General features: G+C 39.9%; 1 protein-coding gene across 1 annotated transcript in view; it reads left to right on the top strand.

Annotated features, from left to right (window-relative positions):
- The first annotated feature begins 312 nt into the window (after positions 1-312).
- The window catches only part of pde4b (phosphodiesterase 4B), a 93,525-nt gene continuing 74,440 nt past the window's right edge, over positions 313-19,397 (top strand). The window contains exons 1-4 of the mRNA XM_022738727.1: positions 313-734; positions 17,166-17,360; positions 18,784-18,820; positions 19,127-19,197. Of these exons, the coding sequence (XP_022594448.1) occupies positions 634-734; positions 17,166-17,360; positions 18,784-18,820; positions 19,127-19,197 (404 nt within the window). The 5' untranslated portion in view covers positions 313-633. The remainder of the gene's footprint in view (positions 735-17,165; positions 17,361-18,783; positions 18,821-19,126; positions 19,198-19,397) is intronic.

The raw sequence follows: 19,397 nt of genomic DNA on the forward strand, positions 1-19,397 counted from the left end.
AAAGCCTGTGACGAAGAGTAGAGTCCGCGAAGAGATCATAGAGCGAGCGAGAGAGAGTGGAGAGAGTCAGAGTGTGAACAGGGACTTGGAGGGTTCGTTGATGTGACGTATGGACTGCTGCTTATGTTGTTGCTGTGTGTGATGTGAGTGTTGTGTGTGGATCAAGGTGTCTGGATACCTCTTTGCTGCATTGGTGCCAAGGAGAGAATGTCTGATGGATAATCTGCAGAGTAACTTTTTGAACAGCGGTTTGATGGGTAACAGTCATGTAAATGTACGACTGTGAAGCCTGAATGAGTGATGTATCGCTGTTTATATGTGGTGAATGTGTGTGTGTGATGGTGCTTGTTTTTTAGGAATTGCAACTCACATTTGATGGTTCTTATTTCAAGGTGCTAGTTAGTGTGACAAAGTGTGTGTGTTTGTGTGTGTGTGTGAGAGTTGCATGCTACAGTGCAGCTATCACTAATGGTGCTGACGTGTATGGGTGTTCATATGTTTGGTGTGCGTGTCAAATACTACACTTTTGATAGTAACACTCTGGGTGTGTTCTAGTGAATGTGTGTTTGTGGTAACACATGTGATGGTATGTGCTGGATAGTGTGCGCATGAGTGCATGTGTGTGTCGGGGCGATGTACCGGCGTTCACCTTGTGCCAGAGGAAGGGTTCACTTTGACTTCAGTGAGGAAGTCATCAGGAAACTCCACGCCGCCAACCATGGCCATACTCACAGGTTGGGACACACACAGCGACACACACACGCATGTCATGCTGTCATGCTGTAGCACACTTAAACAGAAAGACATTCCTTTACTTTGAATTTTGTCCTTGTACTGACTAATCTGGTGTCAGTTTTGGCTGATTACAGGTTGTCATTTTACAGCTTCTTACTGTCCAACTGATGAACTGTTTCTTCCATTTAAACTTGTCTTACTTCAACACAGTCCTTAACTATTCTTGTAGTCTTTAAACTCCTCCCCTTGCTGAATGTGTGTCTAGTTTATGTGTAGTCTTACTTCCTATTTCCCATACATTAAGCAATCGTCTCATGTGTTTCCCATCATTATAGTAATCCTTGGCTGGAATGTGGTTAGTTGCACTGTCACATGTCTGGGTGAGAAAATCCCAACTTCACTTATTTTAATGGTTCTGCGGGTGCAACAGTCTTGCAGAGAAATGTTTTGAATAGGTTGCGTGAGATAGTCAAGTAGTTTGCCATGCAAATCAGTCAGAAATTGTTGATATGAATTTGTTTATTATCATCACTTCTTTTGGTCACAGTGTCTAGACTGTGTGTGCAACAGGGACAACCAGACGACCCAAAGGATATATCTAAAAAAAAACCCTCCAAATCATGACATTGAAGGGTCGGCCAGTGTCTCAGCCTTTAGCAACTCTTTCCTATGATAAATCTGACTCTGTTGCCAAGCAGGTTTTCTTGTCCGACCATATTAGTTTTGTTCTGAACCTCCAGTAACACCAGTGTTTAACTCTCTCTACATAAACATTACAAGGTATACCTCCCAGAGAACAACACATTTACCTAAAACCAAGATAAATCTGAGGAGTTGCAAGATAATGAACAACAAGCTAGGAAAGAAAAAAACAAAACTAATTTTTTCTAATCTCTTTTTTTTTTCTCGTGAAATACTGGAGAATTTAAACTGAAAGTCTGAGAAGGGAACATCACTCTTTGCTTGAAGTCACACATACAGCGTGCAGCATGGCTTGGTTATAAAGAGTCACAAGCCAATAAGATGTTGGAAAACTGTGACCAAAATGTCTGTATTGTTTAGAGGGTCCCTTTAAACCACATCAACTACACAAAAAACATCACATTTTCAGAAGTATTGAAACATTGCCAAACCAAAACTTGACTGCGTGTGATTTTTTTTTTTTTTTTTTTAATTTGGGGGAACCACCACAAGATTGAAATTTAATTGCTGTTGTAGTGTTTCTGCGCCACACTGCTCCTTTAAAAATGTTTTTCCTGTTATCATCCTCAAAGCAGCACGCAATCATCCCGGGAGGGCAGACATCAAAGGAACGAATGAAGTGGGAAAGACTGAGAGTTTGGGTAGACTGGATGGGATAGTGGATCAGAGATTTAAACGGATAATATAAAGAATGTGTGGTGTGGACCCTAGCGAGCTGAAAACTCAGGCTGCCACATACTAGCTTTGTTTAAAAGTTGACGGGACCTGCTCTGTTGACACTGAGTACATTTACTTAAAAGATCAGGAAAGAATGAGGAACAACAAACACACACATCAGTATGTCATTCTAGGAAAACAGAAACTTAACCATCATATGGGACAATCACATATCTTTCTTGAAAATTATCATTGGATCAAAAAAATGTATTATTATTATTCAAATTATGGAATAAGTAATACATTATTAGATTTGTTTTCCCACTTAAATAATCCTGAATTCATGATTTTTGTGAAATGATTTAAACCCTTAATGGGAAACCAACTCCTCAGGAGCGATATTTAGACATGAAAACTAAACTCAACCTCCAGCTATTTGTTTAGTGCCTGAAGTAAGAAACAAGCACTGTGGTGTATTATGTAACTTATCTCACTTATGTAATTTGACGGTTTATTTTCCTATTTGATCGGTTGGGAAAAGACATACAGTACATTGACAGTATATGACACACAGTCTTCCCTTATCGCATCAATGTAGATTGTAATGCAGGGTGCAGTAGCTCTAATGATGGCTGTTCACAACTGTCAAGTGCGGTGCTGAGGTGAGAATTTGTTTAAAATTAAGCTTTTAGTTCATCTCTTCTCCCTTGGTTGTGAGTGAAACTTATCAGCAAATAAAGTAAGAAATGACCAACATTGATGCTGATGCTGATTTCAGACTGTTTTTGAACGTTTCAGTCAGCAAAGAAATAAACCAAAAATTGTTAAAGTGTTAAAAAACTATAAGCTGAGTCTCACCCCCGGAGGACTGTGGGTATTCTGGCTCAGCTGGAGACATGTCAGGCTGTTACCTTTAGACTTTTGCAAGTTTGGCGGGACGAAAGCAGAGCAAGGAAAACATGATGGATACAACAAAATCAGGCATACCCAGGTTTACTGAGAAATTTGATGTCATGTGAAATGTCATTTACTTGTAGTTTTGTCATCATGCATAACCAATATGCTAAATGTTCATTTCTTTGAAACCTTTAAAATGAAGTGGCACAATCCAGTTTGCAGTCATGGAAGTCCTGAGATGTTGAGTTTTGGAGACGTCAGGCATCCACCTCTGGTTGGGTGGGTTCCACCTCTGTGACTGAGGGTTTCCTGTGGAAAGTACAGGACTACACTGAAGAAAGCAGAAGTACACAGATGGCACACTGTACTGTGCTACATGTTTGAACCATTAGACAGGTAGAGGAGAGCCACGTGAGCGCTGGCGGATAATTACTCCCTGACCTCTTCCTCACACTGGTGTGTGTGAATGTACTGTTTTCGCTTTTGTTTGTACATAGCCTACAACATAATTACACACATGCAGCTGCCCTGTGCCATTTATGGTATGTTGGTGTGCATGAATTAGCCCATAAACTGTATGTGTCCCATGCAGGGATTGTTTCTCACATGTCCTGCTAGAACAGATAATCTCCCAGAGAGATGGGCTTAACCAAATATTTGGACAGTGACCTGGATTCCTATGGCATAATAACAAAGATCACAGCATCTTTTTATCTCGTCCTGGGTGCTTGGTCCCTTTTTGTTTTCACCCTTTGCTACTGGTCACATCACATCACAGCAGACCAGTATCATTTTCAAGGACTTTTGGAATGGGATATACATACATATGTATACATGTGTATATAGGTGTAAATAGTTTTTAAAACTATATATGAATTCTCAACGTCCAAACCTCATTTGTGAAAGCGTGTTTGAGACAATGTACAAATAAAGAAATCAGACGTCACTCACATATAGGGAGTTTTAGAGTAAAGGAGCAGAGCATTGATGCTTGTAACATGATTGTAATTGGTCACTAGACCAAAAACAATGTGACTTAAATAGAGATTTTCAGTCATAACTGTTGGCAAAATGACCCTAAACTGCCTCAAAATGTCATCCATAGCTGTGAGCTGAGGCGGCTCTTAAGCTTCATTTTATATTTTGCGATGTGTTAAATAGCTGTCAGCGTTTGAAACCAGATTTCTTTTCACTTTGGTGACCCATTTTCCTTTCCAGGACCTAGAATAACCGTGTTCTGTGCTTGCTTGCCCATGGGTGGGGTGCTGCGCTGTGTTGTAGAGTTTGCGGTTCAGCAGTATTTTATTTGCAGTGCACTTTACCTACAGTGTAATATGTTGTTATGGAGATGGATACACAGAAAAATGTGGCGAGGATTCGTAAGTCTGCCAGTCATGGTTATGTGGCTGGGGCTTTTGATTTGTGGATGACTCAACAAAATTGAAATTTGCCCCCACTGCTGCTGTGAAGAGTGTTTTATGATGGTAATGGTGATTATGTCAACTAAGGTAATGACAAAGATCGTCAGTATTTACAGTATTAACATGTGTTAATACTGATGGCTGGCGGGATCTCAAAAGACGAAAGTGATGATAGTAAAGGTTAAGATGATAGTGCCGAGCGTGAAAGAAAGAATGTATCTGCAGTGGTGGAAGAAGTACTCAGACTCTTTATGCAGGACTTATATTAAAGTAAATGTCCTGCATTCAAACTAATGCTTTAGGAAATGTACAGAGGCAGCAGCAAAGTGTACTTAAAGTATCAAAAGCAAAATTACTCAATCTACAAAAAAGGCCCCTGTGTCTGACATATATGCATTACATTCATTCATTCATTCATTCATTCATTCTTTCTTATTTTCTTTGCTGAATAGAAGGTTATGTGTTTAATAGAGTTGTAGTTCCTGCACTCACAGCTCAATGTGAGCAAAATGGAGAAACCACAGACTGTGACGGCGAGTAGCCAGACTGTACAGAGCAGGGAATGTAATGGAAAACAGATGCCATACTGCAATTTAACAGCCCAGGAATGATTTTTAAAGCAATGTTTTACTAAGTTTCTCTCTCTTTGCTGTCTTTGCTGTCTTACTCCAAGTTAAAAGTAGATTTCAGTTCCTGTGTTTAAGTTCCAATAAGTGCCTATCACTCTGTCACTTCACCCACACACTTCCACAGACACAGACGTACCAATATAAATGCGCACACACGCAACCCGCCTGTAGCCCCTGTTCCTTAATCATAACCACTGTCATCACACCTTTGGCCAGTTCTGCTTTGTGTTTCCTCATGTGACATGAGGGCTGTGTATTTAGACTGTACACGACTGTGAATGAGAGCATCTGCTAGATGACTTTGTCCCTAAATGTGCATGTATAATAACTTGGCACAAGTCCTGATTACATTAGTGGCCCAATTTCTATTAATAAGTGCTATATCTAGGAGTTTTCTTCTTTTTTTGGAAACATATTACAAAAGGCCAACGGACATATTCAGTTCTCAGTGTGTTTTTTTCTTCTTGTAATGCTTGTTTTTATAAATGAAATGTAAGCACCAGCAGTGGTTCATGTTTTCATCAGTGTGGTGTGGAGGGCAGGAGAATAGATAATACAGTAGAATTTGTCACAGTTGATACAACTTGACAATAAATATTTCCATTTTTGGACAATAGGAAGTTTTACATAAAATTTGCATTGTTCAAGTTGTATTTGAAGTTGTGTGCTACACTTTGATTTGTCAATTTTACTGTTTTAGCTTCACTGTGCAGAGTAATGTACATGCAGAGTTTGACATAAGAGGACTGTTTTTATTTAACCAAAGTTTGTGAGTCAGTGTTTCCTGCTCTATATAACTTAAATAAGTTTGATGCGCAAACTTGAAGCCTCCAGCGCACATACACAGGGAACTGACTTTTCAGTTTCAGTTCAGTAATCAATCTTTTGAAATTAACAATATTTGCGCATTCATAAATTCTGAATTTTAAACTGAGGTAGAATGAATATATTTCATTTTCGGAAAGTCTACCTAGGTAATTAAACTTTTCTGTTTGTTTTATTAATTTAATATATTTTGAAATATGTCTGGAGGTGATCTTTCAGGGATCATGGTGTAGCTTTGGAGCCTAGCTTCCTCCTTGAAGCTGTAACCACACATCAGGGCTGCAGAAATACCACATGGGAACAGCAAGACCTGTGATCAGCTGTGGTCAGCTCGGGCTTCCTGTGTTTTCCCCTACTCCTAAGTTTCTGATGCCGGTAGAAATTGTTGGCATTAAAGGCAACATTAAAGGAGTTGAAGAAAGACCCAGCAATCTGTCCGTGTCACCCATCTCAAAGAGACATATTCACTGCAAACCCTCTCGTCAGAGTGAATGAATGAAAGTAAATGCAGTAGTTACCTGGATGTAAGCCACTGCTAATAACTGAGAGTAGTAATGGTTGCTTTACTCAAAAAATAGATAAATAAAAGCACATCTCTGGTTTTGATCGTTTCTTACTGATGTAATCAGTTTCCAGAGTGATGTATTTGGATGGTGTGGCAATTGAGTTTTACTGCTGACATCATCACATGCATCATCTGAAGTAGCCTAGAGGAGGAGTTGTGCACCTTTTTAAACAAGTTAGTCACAAAGAGAAACAGATGTGTTGCAGACTAGATTTTGGAACCACGCTTAGGTTTGACGTTACGGTCCGTGTTTTTCAATGATGACATGATTGACTTTCAATATTTTGATTTCTTCTTTCTACAAGTCCACATATTTGGAAAGGTCTACTTCAGAATGTGTGTGTTGACATAAGCTCGGGTAATTAGATATATTTTTAGATATTTCAGCTGCAGATTCATGTAGGGAAATGTTACTGCAGTCTTTGGGAAATCAAATACAGCTTCTATTTATGTCCGGTCTGATGGGATCGCAAAATCAGTTCATCAAACCTTCTGGGGCATTTCAGAGCTCTGGCACATTTCACTAAGCTGGCTGGTCTGACAGAAGCTTCTTTTTAGGATCTACTGTCTGGTCCAGGCATCTGTTGTTTCTTCTTCAGACATTTGTGAGGATTGTTGCAAAACATTTGTGTCCAATCCACTTATACAAGAAGTTGTACTCATAATGTAATGGAACAGATGGTTTTTATCTATGATCATTCATGCCACAATATTGTTAACATTAGTAGAATTGCTTCATTAGTAACATAACAAAATCCAATTCAAGTATGCGTCAAAGAAATAATGTTTAAACCTTGGCTAACACAAAGACAAACAGGAGGTGTTACCATGGCACCTCTGTTTGCACAGCCTGACAGACAAATGGTCACTGGTTTCCCCTTCAGCATAACACACAGGAAGGAAGAGATTAATTCAAAGTATAAGAATGCTTTCTCTCCATGTCTGCGCTCTCTGTAGCTCTCTCATTTAGGAAGTACAAGCATCTGTTTCTTCTTAACAGACCTTTTTGTATTGACCAGTATTTAAAATGTAGAATGATGCAGGAGTTAAAGTAAAAGAAAGAAATCCCAGTAAGGATGGATGGATGGATGGATTAATCAAAATAGATCTACAGGGGTACAATTTCACCCCATATGATTAGGGTGTCAAGACTACATTTAAATTGTTTCCTGTCATGTTATAGAGTATTTACACTTTATTTAAAACTCAGAGTAGTGCCATTTGAGTTTTAAAATACTAAATAAGTATACCAAACTAATAGTCATACAACTGTCCAATGCTACCACTACGAAACTGAGCTGTGGATGTTTGACTTGTGTCATATTTAAGTCTCATAAAAAAGAGCCTCAGGCTTGACTTATTTGAGCCCAGAGTCCCTAAAGATTTGACTTCAAGTCTTATGTTTATCTTGTAAAATTTTAGATCGGCTACATAAAAAATAAATGACACAATGTCAGGCAGGTTATTCATGATAAAACACCTTGAATATTTAATTTGTAGGATTATGTTTTGTAAGAACTTGGTCTCAGCTGTGTACAAAACAATATTAAACGCATTTTCAGCATTCAACAGATATGAAAAACTGGTGTTTAACTTGTAATGACTTGACCTGGACTCGACTTCAAGGACCGGACACTCGACTTGCACTTATCTTAATTGAGACCTGAAATGGACTCCATACTGTCCTATTTCATATCAGATTATGCTCCATTTGAGAATCCTTTACCTCACTGTGTGCAAACATCCTCTCTCTATACACTTATATCAACACACAGGATACTGAGTTGTCCCACTGTATCGGTAAATGAGAGTCAGTCTAAGTAAGTGTCTGTCAAACACGAAACAACACCATTGTCTCACAGCTGGGAAGTGTAGTCATTTCCCAGGAAAAAAAGCATTGAATATTTGTCACAATTATTTCCATCCATCCTCACGATTTTCATTTGTGTCATCCATATTTTTTGTTATTCTTGGCTATGTCACCACAGCAGCAGCCACCGCCTTGCCCTGATTTCCCTGAATTTCTAATGAAGACTTACTATAAAAAATAAAAAGTCTGTGTCACAGAGTCTGACCCATAACGTTTTATTTGGCTGGTGGTGGTGGGGGTGGTGACATGCAGCAAAGGGCTGCAGGTCAGATTCAAACCCATGGCCGCTGTAGTTACGGAATAAGCCCATGTGGGACGCACTCTACCAGGTGAGCCCCCGAGGCGCCTCGTCTGTCCCCTGATGTTTAGATTTAGATTAGATTAGATTAGATTAACTTTATTAATCCCACAACTGGGAAATTCACTCACCACAGCAGAAAAATAAACATCTATAGAATAAACATCTATGGAAATATACATCAAAAATACACCAAATATACACCAATATACACCCAATATATACTAATAAATACAATATACACAATACACACGATATGTACATGAAAGTGCAAGTTTGCACATGGTCAGGAAGAGCAGGAGTTGTGGAGTCTCAGCTGCTGGAATGAAGGACCTGCGGAACCTCTCCTTCTTACAGCGAGGGTGTAAAAGTCTGCTGCTGAAGAAGCTACTCAGAGACCCTACAGTGTCATGCAGGGAGTGAGAGTTGTTGTTCATGATGGATGTCAGCTTAGCTAACATCCTCCTCTCACCTACTTCCTCAATGGAGTCTAGGGGGCAGCCCAGGACAGAGCTCGCTTTCCGGATCAGTTTGTTGAGCCTCTGCCTATCCCTGTCAGTGCTGCCCCCTCTCCAGCAGACCACAGCGAAGTAGATGGCTGAGGCCACCACAGAGTCGTAGAAGGTCCTGAGGAGAGCCCCACACACGCCAAAGGACCTCAGTCTCCTCAGCAGGTGAAGGCGACTCTGGCCCTTCTTGTAGAGAGCGTGGGTGTTGGTGGACCAGTCCAGTTTGTTGTTGAGGTGAACCCCCAGGAACTTGTAGTTCTCCACCACCTCGATGTCCAGTCCCTGGATGTTCACTGGTGTGAAGTGGGATGTTTTCCGCCTGAAGTTCACAATCATCTCCTTTGTTTTGCTGGCGTTAAGCTGAAGCTGGTTGATCTTGCACCAGCTGACAAAGTCCCTGATGACTGTCCTGTATTCCAGTTCATTCCCCTCCGAAACACACCCAACAATGGCTGTGTCGTCAGAGAACTTCTGGACGTGGCAGTGTGTGGTGTTGTGTGTGAAGTCTGAGTGTACAGGGTGAAGAGAAAAGGGGAAGCACCGTACCCTGGGGGCACCTGTACTGCAGAGCACCACATCAGACAACATGTGATGAAAGCCTCACGTACTGTGGTCTGTTGGTGAGGTTAGTCTGTCATCCATGCAGCCAGGTAATGGTCCACTCCCACACTTTCCAACTTCAACTCTGAGCAGTGACAGCAGGATCGTGTTGAAAGCACTAGAAAAGTCAAAAAACATGACCCTCACAGTGCTCCCCTGTCCTCCAGGTGTAGCAGTGATCTATGCAGTAGGTAGATCACTGCACGTCCACCCAATACCAGGCCGGTAAGCAAACTGCAGGGGTCCAGCTGTGTACTCACCAGTGGTCTCAGGTGACTCAGGATGATCCTCTCCAAAGTCTTCATCAGGTGAGAGGTCAAGACAACAGGCCTGAAATTGGTTAGGCTCCTGGGCGCCGGGTTTTAGGTACCGGGACACACAGGAGGGTCTTCCACAGGACCGGTACTTTCTCAAGGCTCAGGCTCAGATTAAAAAAGTGCGAGACACACCACAGAGCTGATCTGCACAGTCCTTCAGTATCTGGGGCTGATTGCCGTCGGGCTGGGGCCTTCCTTGTCTTGATCCTCTTAAGTCGCACTTCGCCTGATCAACTGTTAGGAGAAGGGGGTGGAGAGATGACTGAAGTGAGGATATGGGGGTGGTGGGGGTGAAGAGGGGGCAGTTGTATTGGTGGGCGAGGGGAGGCTGGAGGTGAATGGGAGTTGAAAGTAGGCGGTTGAGGAGAGGAGACAAGGTTGTGATCTGAGCTGGCCCAGGGAGGTGTGAAGAGGGTGCAGGCAGGTAAGGGGGGAGGGGGCAGAATCAAATCTGTTGAAGAACAGATTCAGTTCATTGGCCCAGTTCTTGTCGCCGCAGCTCAGGTCTCTCCTCACTCCTTTACCGTGTGGCCAGAGATGTTCTGCAGTCCACTCCAGACATCTTGGTGTTATTCTACACTAGCCGCTCTTCCAGTTTCTGTCTGTAACAGTCCTTCCCTCTCCTGATTTCCTGTTTTGAGTTCCTTCTGGACTCTGCGCAGCTCCTCCTTGTCCCCCGATCTAAAGACCTCTTCTTCTCGTTGAGCAGGGCCTTAATCTCGGAGTTAATATAGTCTGTGATGCAGTGGGTCATGGTGTCGATGTCGCCATCGTGGGGGCTGCAGAGTGCTTCCCAGTCTGTTATTTCAAAGCAATCTCTGAGTCTGGCACTGGTCTCCTCGGACCACACCTTCACAGACCTCTTCTCAGGTGATTGTTTATTCACCAGAGAGGTGTAGTCTGTGATCAGATGGACAAGGTTCTGATCTGAGCGTCCCAGCGGGGGGAGGGGGGATGAGGTGTATGCATTTGTGATATTAGCATACAACGAGTCCAAAGTTTTATTGTCCCTGGTGTGAAAATACACATACTGGGTGAAGTTAAATTTAGATATAACTACAACAGGTGTAAAGTACAGTTTATGTCTCTGGTAATCAGTATGTATTTAGCACAAAGTTTTGCACAAAGTTAGCCTATGAGTTATCTTTAAGGACAGGATTTTTTTTTTTTAAAACCATTTTCTTAAAACCAAATTTAAAGTCTTCAAAGCACTTGATTTTTTGGCTTCTCATTTCATTTCTGACCTGCTGACTCAGTACCAGCCAGTCAGACCTCTCAACTAATCAGGTGCTCTTTCTGTCTGTACCTAGAATATTATCCAGAGTTGGTGAGGCTTTTTTTGTCACTTAGTTGTGCTTTCTGAATCAAAAAGCCTGATCAATTGAAATCAGTCTCATTTTCAAAAGTAAACTGAGAATGTCTCTTTTTTTCTCAGGCTTATGATTAGTTACTGTATGCATAGGAGTAAGGTTGCATGCTTTATAGATGATTTATAAACCACTGACAAGCTCAACCCCTCCAGTGTAATGTCCAGTAGCCTTTTTAAAGAAGGAGGCAGGTAATCAGTGTCTGACTGAAAAATGCCAACCAAAGTTGTTTTTCACAGCCTGGCAATTTAAAGGTTGTTCTCATTAAATGGTCCACTGTTCTTGTCGACAGTTCATAACTGATCTTTAAGGCATAAGTAAAATAATTTATCAACAATTAAAAAAGCCATTAGTTACAACTTATAAACCTTTTTTAAAGGGTGCAAAATTGCCTTGAATTATTAGCTGTCATTTGTATGTGCTTGCGGTGCGTTCTTTTCCTTCATTTTTACGAGTGGTCATTTGAACCATTTATTGATATTGATGATTGCATCTTGTTATTGGTTGGGTTGTGTTTTTCTTTTAAATCTATTTTTAATTTGCTTTGGTCTGGAACTTGCTGTCATTATTATTTGAGAAATGTTTCACTTGGACATTTTTTAGTGTATGGACTTTGGCAAGATTAGCGACACGGCTGAAGCTTAAGGGGATCCAATACAAAAAAAAAAAACAATAAACACATAAACACTGAGAGAACTTCTCTACCCTCTGTTACTAAATTTGTCTTCCTTCCTGCTTATCCATCACTCAGTCAGTCTGCTAATCAGTCAGACAGATGCAGCTGGATCATGGGAAAGTAAAGTCATTTCAACCTAGCAGTGATTCTGGGGTCAGAGCGTGCACTTCCTGACTGCTTTTGTGACTAACCCTGTGTAGTTATGATCACAGCTAGCTGGAAATTCTATCTATTATTGAGGGTTTCTCGGAAATCAGCGTTCCCTGTAGTTGGTCAAAGATGATTTATTACCATCATGTTACAAAATAAATCATAAACACACATGTGCGTCATACAATCTGGTGACGCTTTGATCCTTTTCAACCTTCATTCACACATTGTCAGATTCCTTAAAGTCAAGCTAGTTTGACTGATTATTCCGCCTCTACCATGTAAGCTCATGATTACAGTAAAGTATTTGGCCCATGGTTGTTTTGATCTCTCTGTAGTTTGGATATACAATTGTTAGTTTCATCTTGTCTCTGAGGACAAGGCCCTGCATCTGCTTTGCAGAACAAGGGCTCGGAGTTTGCCTTTTTGCATTTGTATATGTTTACAAATATTATATATATAAAGGGATGCTGGAGTAAAGAGGAACGCATGAGCGAATGGCATCAGCGAGAATGGTTTCCCAGACAAAGGCGCTAATCCACTAAACCACCAGGACACCCCGTTTCATACTGAGGGGTCTTTGTTCCCAAGGTCTGTCATTGTGTTGTTATTTGAAGGGTAAATTCTTGGATATCCCTTCTTTGTCCTGTTAAGCAGACCAGTGTAAAAACACAGCCATAAAATGTATGTGCTAATTTTCTGCCTTTCAGTAATTACAGGAGACAACAGTTACATAGCAGCTAGATAACTCATTCATTTAGTCAATACAATACAACAATATTATCAAAGCTCAGAGGTCTACTGTAACTTCTCAAACTACCAAACCAGTAGGTGGACTCTGGAGCTTAGATCATTTTGTTACATACTGTATATTGCTCCAAAAGGTCGAGAATGAACTACCAAAATCAAATTGTTAGACGTATTCAGTTATTTCAGACTACCTGGGAACTAAACATTCACATCAGTCACCCAGACAGTCACAAGAGAATCATAAGACTGCCTCTGTTCAAATGTTGTTTTTACAATGAAATCTTTGGATGATGGTGCTTAAGGTTCATGTCAGGTCAGTTTAGAGACAGCTGCTTTCCAGTCAGAATTAACAGACAGATCAGTTATTAGGATTCTTGCTTGCTGTTGGGGGTGTTATAACTATTTCAATCAATCGCATATTTTTGTGTTTGCACATGAGGAATAATTTGTGAAAACCATTCACACCTGTTTTTAAACTGTTTTTTTCCCTATGGCTTCCCTTCCTTCAAGGCAGCATTGCTGTATTTATTTAACTGAGCTCAACAGAGTGACTTAGATGTTCATTCTTCAGTTTTGTAGTCAATATAAATGAGACCCTTGTTTGATGAAACATTTCTCAAAAAGATAAGTAAATAAAGAAAATCAATCTTAGTCCCATTGGCCCATATTCAAGGCACCCACTTTGGGAACCACTGCTGTGGTTTATTTTACGGCTTTGAAACAGTTCATTTATCAGTTTTTCTTTTAGTTGTTATTTATCAAGCAAAAATTCCAGTTGCTCCAGCTTCTCAATCAGATTTTGCTGCTTTTCTGAGTTTTGTATATTTGTAAACTAAATATCTTTTGCGTTTTGGACTGTTTGTTCTTTGAAGGTGTTGCCTTTGTTACACAGAAATTTTGAGGCATTTCCCCCTTTTTTCTGATACTTTATACACCTAATTTTTTACACCTTAACCAGTTAGTTTAAAAAAAAAAATAGATTCATCAGATTAATCAATTATGATTCAATTATGGTCAGTGGTCTTAGTCCTAGTAACTGTGAGTGGGCTAAACTAACTGATCACAACCATACTGTAAAATCAAATTATATTAGATAATATCTAGTCTGGGTTGTATAATTGCAAAAAAAAAAAAAACAATGGTGGGTAATGCCTCAGCTTCAGCATGAAGCTATTCTCATTCTCATACTTGGACATCTCATAGAGTTTTATAGCTTCTATAACACACCAGCCATTAGCCGTCTCTGTTGAGGGTGGAGGGCTGTGACATACCTCTCTCTCTCTCTATTCAGCTTCTCTTCACAGCATAAAGCTGCATCATAACACCTGAACCCCAGCTGTTACCTTCTTATGTGACTCACATGACTGTAAAGACTCTCTCATGAGGATGTGACTCAGCTCATGGCCAGCGAGGAGCCGGTGCGTTGATTTGCCATGTGCTTATGACTTTGAGTTTGAACCTCGCTTGTAAACATAGTATTATATCAGACAATTTCTCTCCCCCATCTTCTCAGTCTCTTCCCACTGCAAGTTAGTTGTTTCAGAGCAGTTTTGTCAATAAACACAGACAATGGGTCTTTGCTGTCTTTATTGGATAGATGGGTCTTGGAGGCTTTTCTTGGCCCTGACAAAATGTCATTTATTTCAGTTTCTACAAAGTTAATGTGAAGATTTCTATCTTTTGTATAAGGTAAGAGAAAGAGTGGACAGTTGCGAGATGTGTGTGTTGTGGTTGACTAGACTCGCCTGCGCTGGCTCCAGAATTAGTCTCTACACGTGATCAGAACAAAGTGCACTGGATTGACCTGAGGGCAGAAGTAGTCAAGCATTCAATGCATGGTGCATAGTGCAGGCATGCATGTGCATGTACGTAAGCAGCATAAACAGGCTTTCTTTCTTTTCTTTTTTTTTCATTTCAGTTCATTGCTTTGGCATGTTTAGAAAGAGAAAAACATCAACAGGAAATTAAGCAGAGAAAATGCTTCACACTAATTTACGTACCACGTCATAATTCTCAGGAAAAAGGAGAGATCTCTCCCATTCCTCTTTATCTGGCAGCAACAGCAGCCTTTCCTGTGCTCATCATGCCATTGAGTGCATGTATATGTGCTTGAATGCTTTTTTTCTGTGTATTGTTACTGACCCATTCATGATGCTTTCATTTTTCTTTATTTTCACTGTTTTCCATTGATACCACATCATGATTCAACATAATAATAGTTTGTTTCATCACATGCCACCAAATGTAGGCCTCAGACGATATTGACTACTTTGTGTATACATTTAAATAAACAAGTGCCTTTTGCGGTATCTGAATTTGAGTCATGTTTTAGCTGAAAGGTCATTTTACGCTGGTTCAGGACTCTGCAGTGAGACTTTAACAAACTCAAGACTTGGACCTCTTGGACTTGGAGTCTTGGATCTTTAGAGCAATAGAAGCCAAAAACTGTTGTACTGTAACTTGCTTTCTTTGGATTCAATTTTTGTGGTCTGTCCACTTTGAGGTCTTTATTTCCTATTAAGTTTCCCTTCTGTAAAGCTATTTGTATCTATCACAAACAAATATACTTGCCATAAAAGGATAAAAAACTTATTCCCATCCATTCAGTCCTAAATGTCATACAAATAATTAAAAGAATCATTGGAATTAATGAGCTGATGCATGTGGAGTAAATATATAAAATGTACATAAATCAACTTTTCATCATTTTCATTTGGTTTCATTCCACTTTTTATTTCAAGTTTTTACCAAAGTAAAAGCCTGTTTTAATGCTCTTCGTCATCATGATCATAATATAAGAAGAATAGTTTTGCGGCTGCAGCGTGTTCCAGAGAACTTGTCCACATTATAGGTCTATCCTTTGGAAAATCCTCTTGCATAGATGAACTAATGCATTTTCCATTTCAGATTTCATTATGATAAACAGAGGAGGAGCAGAGTAGACACAGTGATAAACACAGTGTAGGTGAACACACAGCTCCAAAAAAGGTTTCAGGATTTTCAGTTAATATTATCTTTTTTTTTTGTTTTGTTTTTTTTTTGTTTTTTTTCTTCTGCTGAAGTTTGTCGTGTAACCAGCACCCCTTCTGCTGGTGTGTATTTACTATACAGTCGGCTCAGTGATGGCAGAACAAAGCCGTGAAAGAGACTGACTCACAGTAATTCAAACTTCAGTGGAAAATGCTAAAAAAATAAATAAATAAATAAATAAATGTCACACACACTGTTTACTTGGAAAGTGGCGTCTGGAAAGATTTACCACAGCCAGAAAAATGAAAACCATCTCCTATTCTCCTCCTCAATTATGATGAGTTAATGAGATCCTCCTTCCGTCATTCCTCCACTGTCTTCTCATGAACATGGGAGCCTCAGTCTCACTAATCTCCATCAGTGAATGAACACTGTGCACTTAAGCAGGTCACTCTGCCCTCTCTTCCCTGGTCATGTCAACTCGATGCATGTGTGGGGGTGTGTGTGTGTGTGTGCGTGCGTGCGTGCGTGCGTGCGTGCATCTATCTCCTGTGCATAATTACTACTACCTACTGCTGGTCCATAAATCATTGCACAGCTTAGGTTCAAAATACCAGTGTGATGAAGAACCAGTATTGGGTTGGCTGGTTCAGGATAACCAGCTGTTCCCAGGGTTAAAACTAAATATGGCGAATCTGCCTTTATCCACTATGCTGCCCAAATCTGGAACAAAATGCCAGAAGATCTGAGACTAGAGATAGTGCTAAACAACTTTAAGTCTAAACTCAAGACCTATCTTTTTACAGTCAAATTTAACTAGTTATAATTATGTATTATTTTATTTATTTTTTGTCATTAGTTTTTTTTTTTTTTTTTTTTTACAGCCTTTTATTCTGTGTACTCTATAAAGCACTCTGGGTTGTTTACTGGTATGAAATGTGCTATACATAGAAATTTACCCTGCAATAATTATGTGTGACAGTTTTTGGCTGCTGCTTATCTCTTAAGGGAGATGTTGATAGTAGTGGAAGGAGTTCTCTTACCCTAAAATGTTATCACAATAAAGAGTCGGATAGATTTCTGTGTTTATATTTTTTTAAAGGTCAGAATAGGAGTTTTTAATGGAAAAAGGCTCCTGCTGAAAAGCAGATAAAAGACAGCCTCACATGCCTGAAATGAAGCTGCAAAGAGAGAAATCTTAGACAACATATGTTTTTCTGTTTTCAGTTTTGATGTGGAGAATGGCCCATCTGCCAGCTGCAGCCCTCTGGACCCCCAGGCCTCCCCCGGCTCTGGTCTGGTCCTCCACACTAACTTCCCGGGTCATAACCAGCGCCGAGAGTCCTTCCTCTACCGCTCTGACAGTGACTATGACCTGTCACCCAAGTCCATGTCACGAAACTCCTCCATCGCCTCTGAACTGTAAGTAGAGACACATGGAAATAAGCGCAGCAAGCACGCATATCACAAGTGTGTACCTGCCAGAGTTTGGCAGGTACACAATGATTGCACGTAAGCTGGCAGGAGGATCTGTGTTTCCACATTTCTAGGAAGATGCACATTCCAGATTAATGCGTATAGATAGAAATTTGCATATAGTCAGGTCACCTTCAAGTATTTTCAGGATTATTGACAACACCCCAATTTTATACTGTGTTTATAGTATAAAATTAGTTGTGGACAATTCAGCCTCCTTTTCTCGAATGCATATATCACTAATTTACTCACTCACTCACTCACCTGTGAATCAATAAATTGACTGAGAGGCACATTAAAAGCAGTGATGACCATATGGGTGAAATTAGTCTCAAAATATATTATGATATTTTCTGACTATATATATATTATTTTTATTTAGACATAAGTAAAATGATCAATATTATGCTCATTGCAATTTAGCTTCTTCCATTGTTATCCATAAATCAGGCAAAAACTTAACTTTAACTTATTTTGTAAGTTTATAGTAAAAAAATTTCTTGTAATCATGAGTTTAAAACAACACAATTGTGTAGTTTTATAACATGATATGATCATATATATTAAGATATGATTGCAAGACAACTATTCCCTGGGGTACAATAAAAATGAAAGTTGAAATTGAAAGGCTGTAAAGACAAATAAACTGACTTAGTGCTTGCCTTAATTAAGATTAAATTCAATTCAAGTTGAATAAAGCTAGAATTCAAAGGTAATACCTTCGTCAGAATTAATAGCTCTTAACTTATATTGGTGGCTGTTTGCCAAATAATGATCACTGACTGCAGACCACAGTTCCCTTGCTCTTTTATTTCCCGGTGACATGCATCACACAGCATACAGCAATCTGCTATGAAGGCTATTTCTGCACTACTGCTCTGCCCCCCAGTGGAAGATCTGGTGAAGATACTCTATAATGGGGGTTGGGTAAAGGAGTTCCTCCGTGACCACTATATGATTTCAGACGTCGCATATGATTTGAAACCCACAGCAGAGTAATTCAGTATTTTTGCCCTGTTGCAGTTTACAAAAATAGGTTACTCTTGGAGCTAAGTGCCTCACAAGGTTACATCCCATTGGAGCAGGAGACTCCTGTTTTTGACCCATGGCCATCCTCCCATACTCCTTTCCCTCAGTTAATTATAGTAATGAGACTGGCCAGGTCACAGCCCTCATTTCTTATTGTTGTTACTTAACATTTTTCCTGTTTACCATGAGCACAGTGGCAGAAAGCACCTAGCATATAAAATGTATGCAACAGCAGTACCTGATATTTGGTGTCTCTTTGTGTGTGTGTGTGTGTGTGTGTGTGTGTGTGTGTGTGTGTGTGTGTGTGTGTGTGTGTGTGTGTGTGTGTGCGTGTTTTCAGACATGGTGATGACCTGATCGTAACGCCATTTGCTCAGGTAATGATCTTACTGCCTGTAATCCGTCTGATATAATCACTAATTCTTCGCAAGCAATGCGGCCTGTTAGAGAGACACTGAACAACACAGATTAAACAAATATAAAAATATCAGTGTCCAAAGCACAAAGGAGTATGCAATTATAAATATATAATTTTATAATGATTAACTCTATATGATAGTGGTGCTACAACCAACCTCACGCAAAACGAAAATTAAATGACATTGTTAATAAAAAATATAAAGGATTTTAAATAAATATGGTTCAAAAGATCCTAATAATTATCTGTTCCTCTGCCTTTCTAGGTTCTGGCAAGCCTTCGAAGTGTCAGGAATAACTTCACTGTGCTGACCAATGTCCAGTGTGCCTCCAGCAAGTAAGTGCTACTGAATCGAGACCAGCAAACAAACATTTTTTATGAGGCTTTGTTTCCTTCATTAGCTCCTTCTGTGATCTGCTTTGAGTTTGCATTTGATGTAGTTTGCAACTTTACAGACTGTGACAGCTTAGGAAAATACTTCTGGCAGATTCAGAGGAGCCAGTTGATGATAAAATATGAGATTTATATTGTATCAC

The sequence above is a fragment of the Seriola dumerili genome, unplaced genomic scaffold (genome assembly GCF_002260705.1).
Source record: "Seriola dumerili isolate Sdu_G_001 unplaced genomic scaffold, Sdu_1.0 BDQW01000002.1, whole genome shotgun sequence".
Classification (NCBI taxonomy): Eukaryota; Metazoa; Chordata; class Actinopteri; order Carangiformes; family Carangidae; genus Seriola; species Seriola dumerili.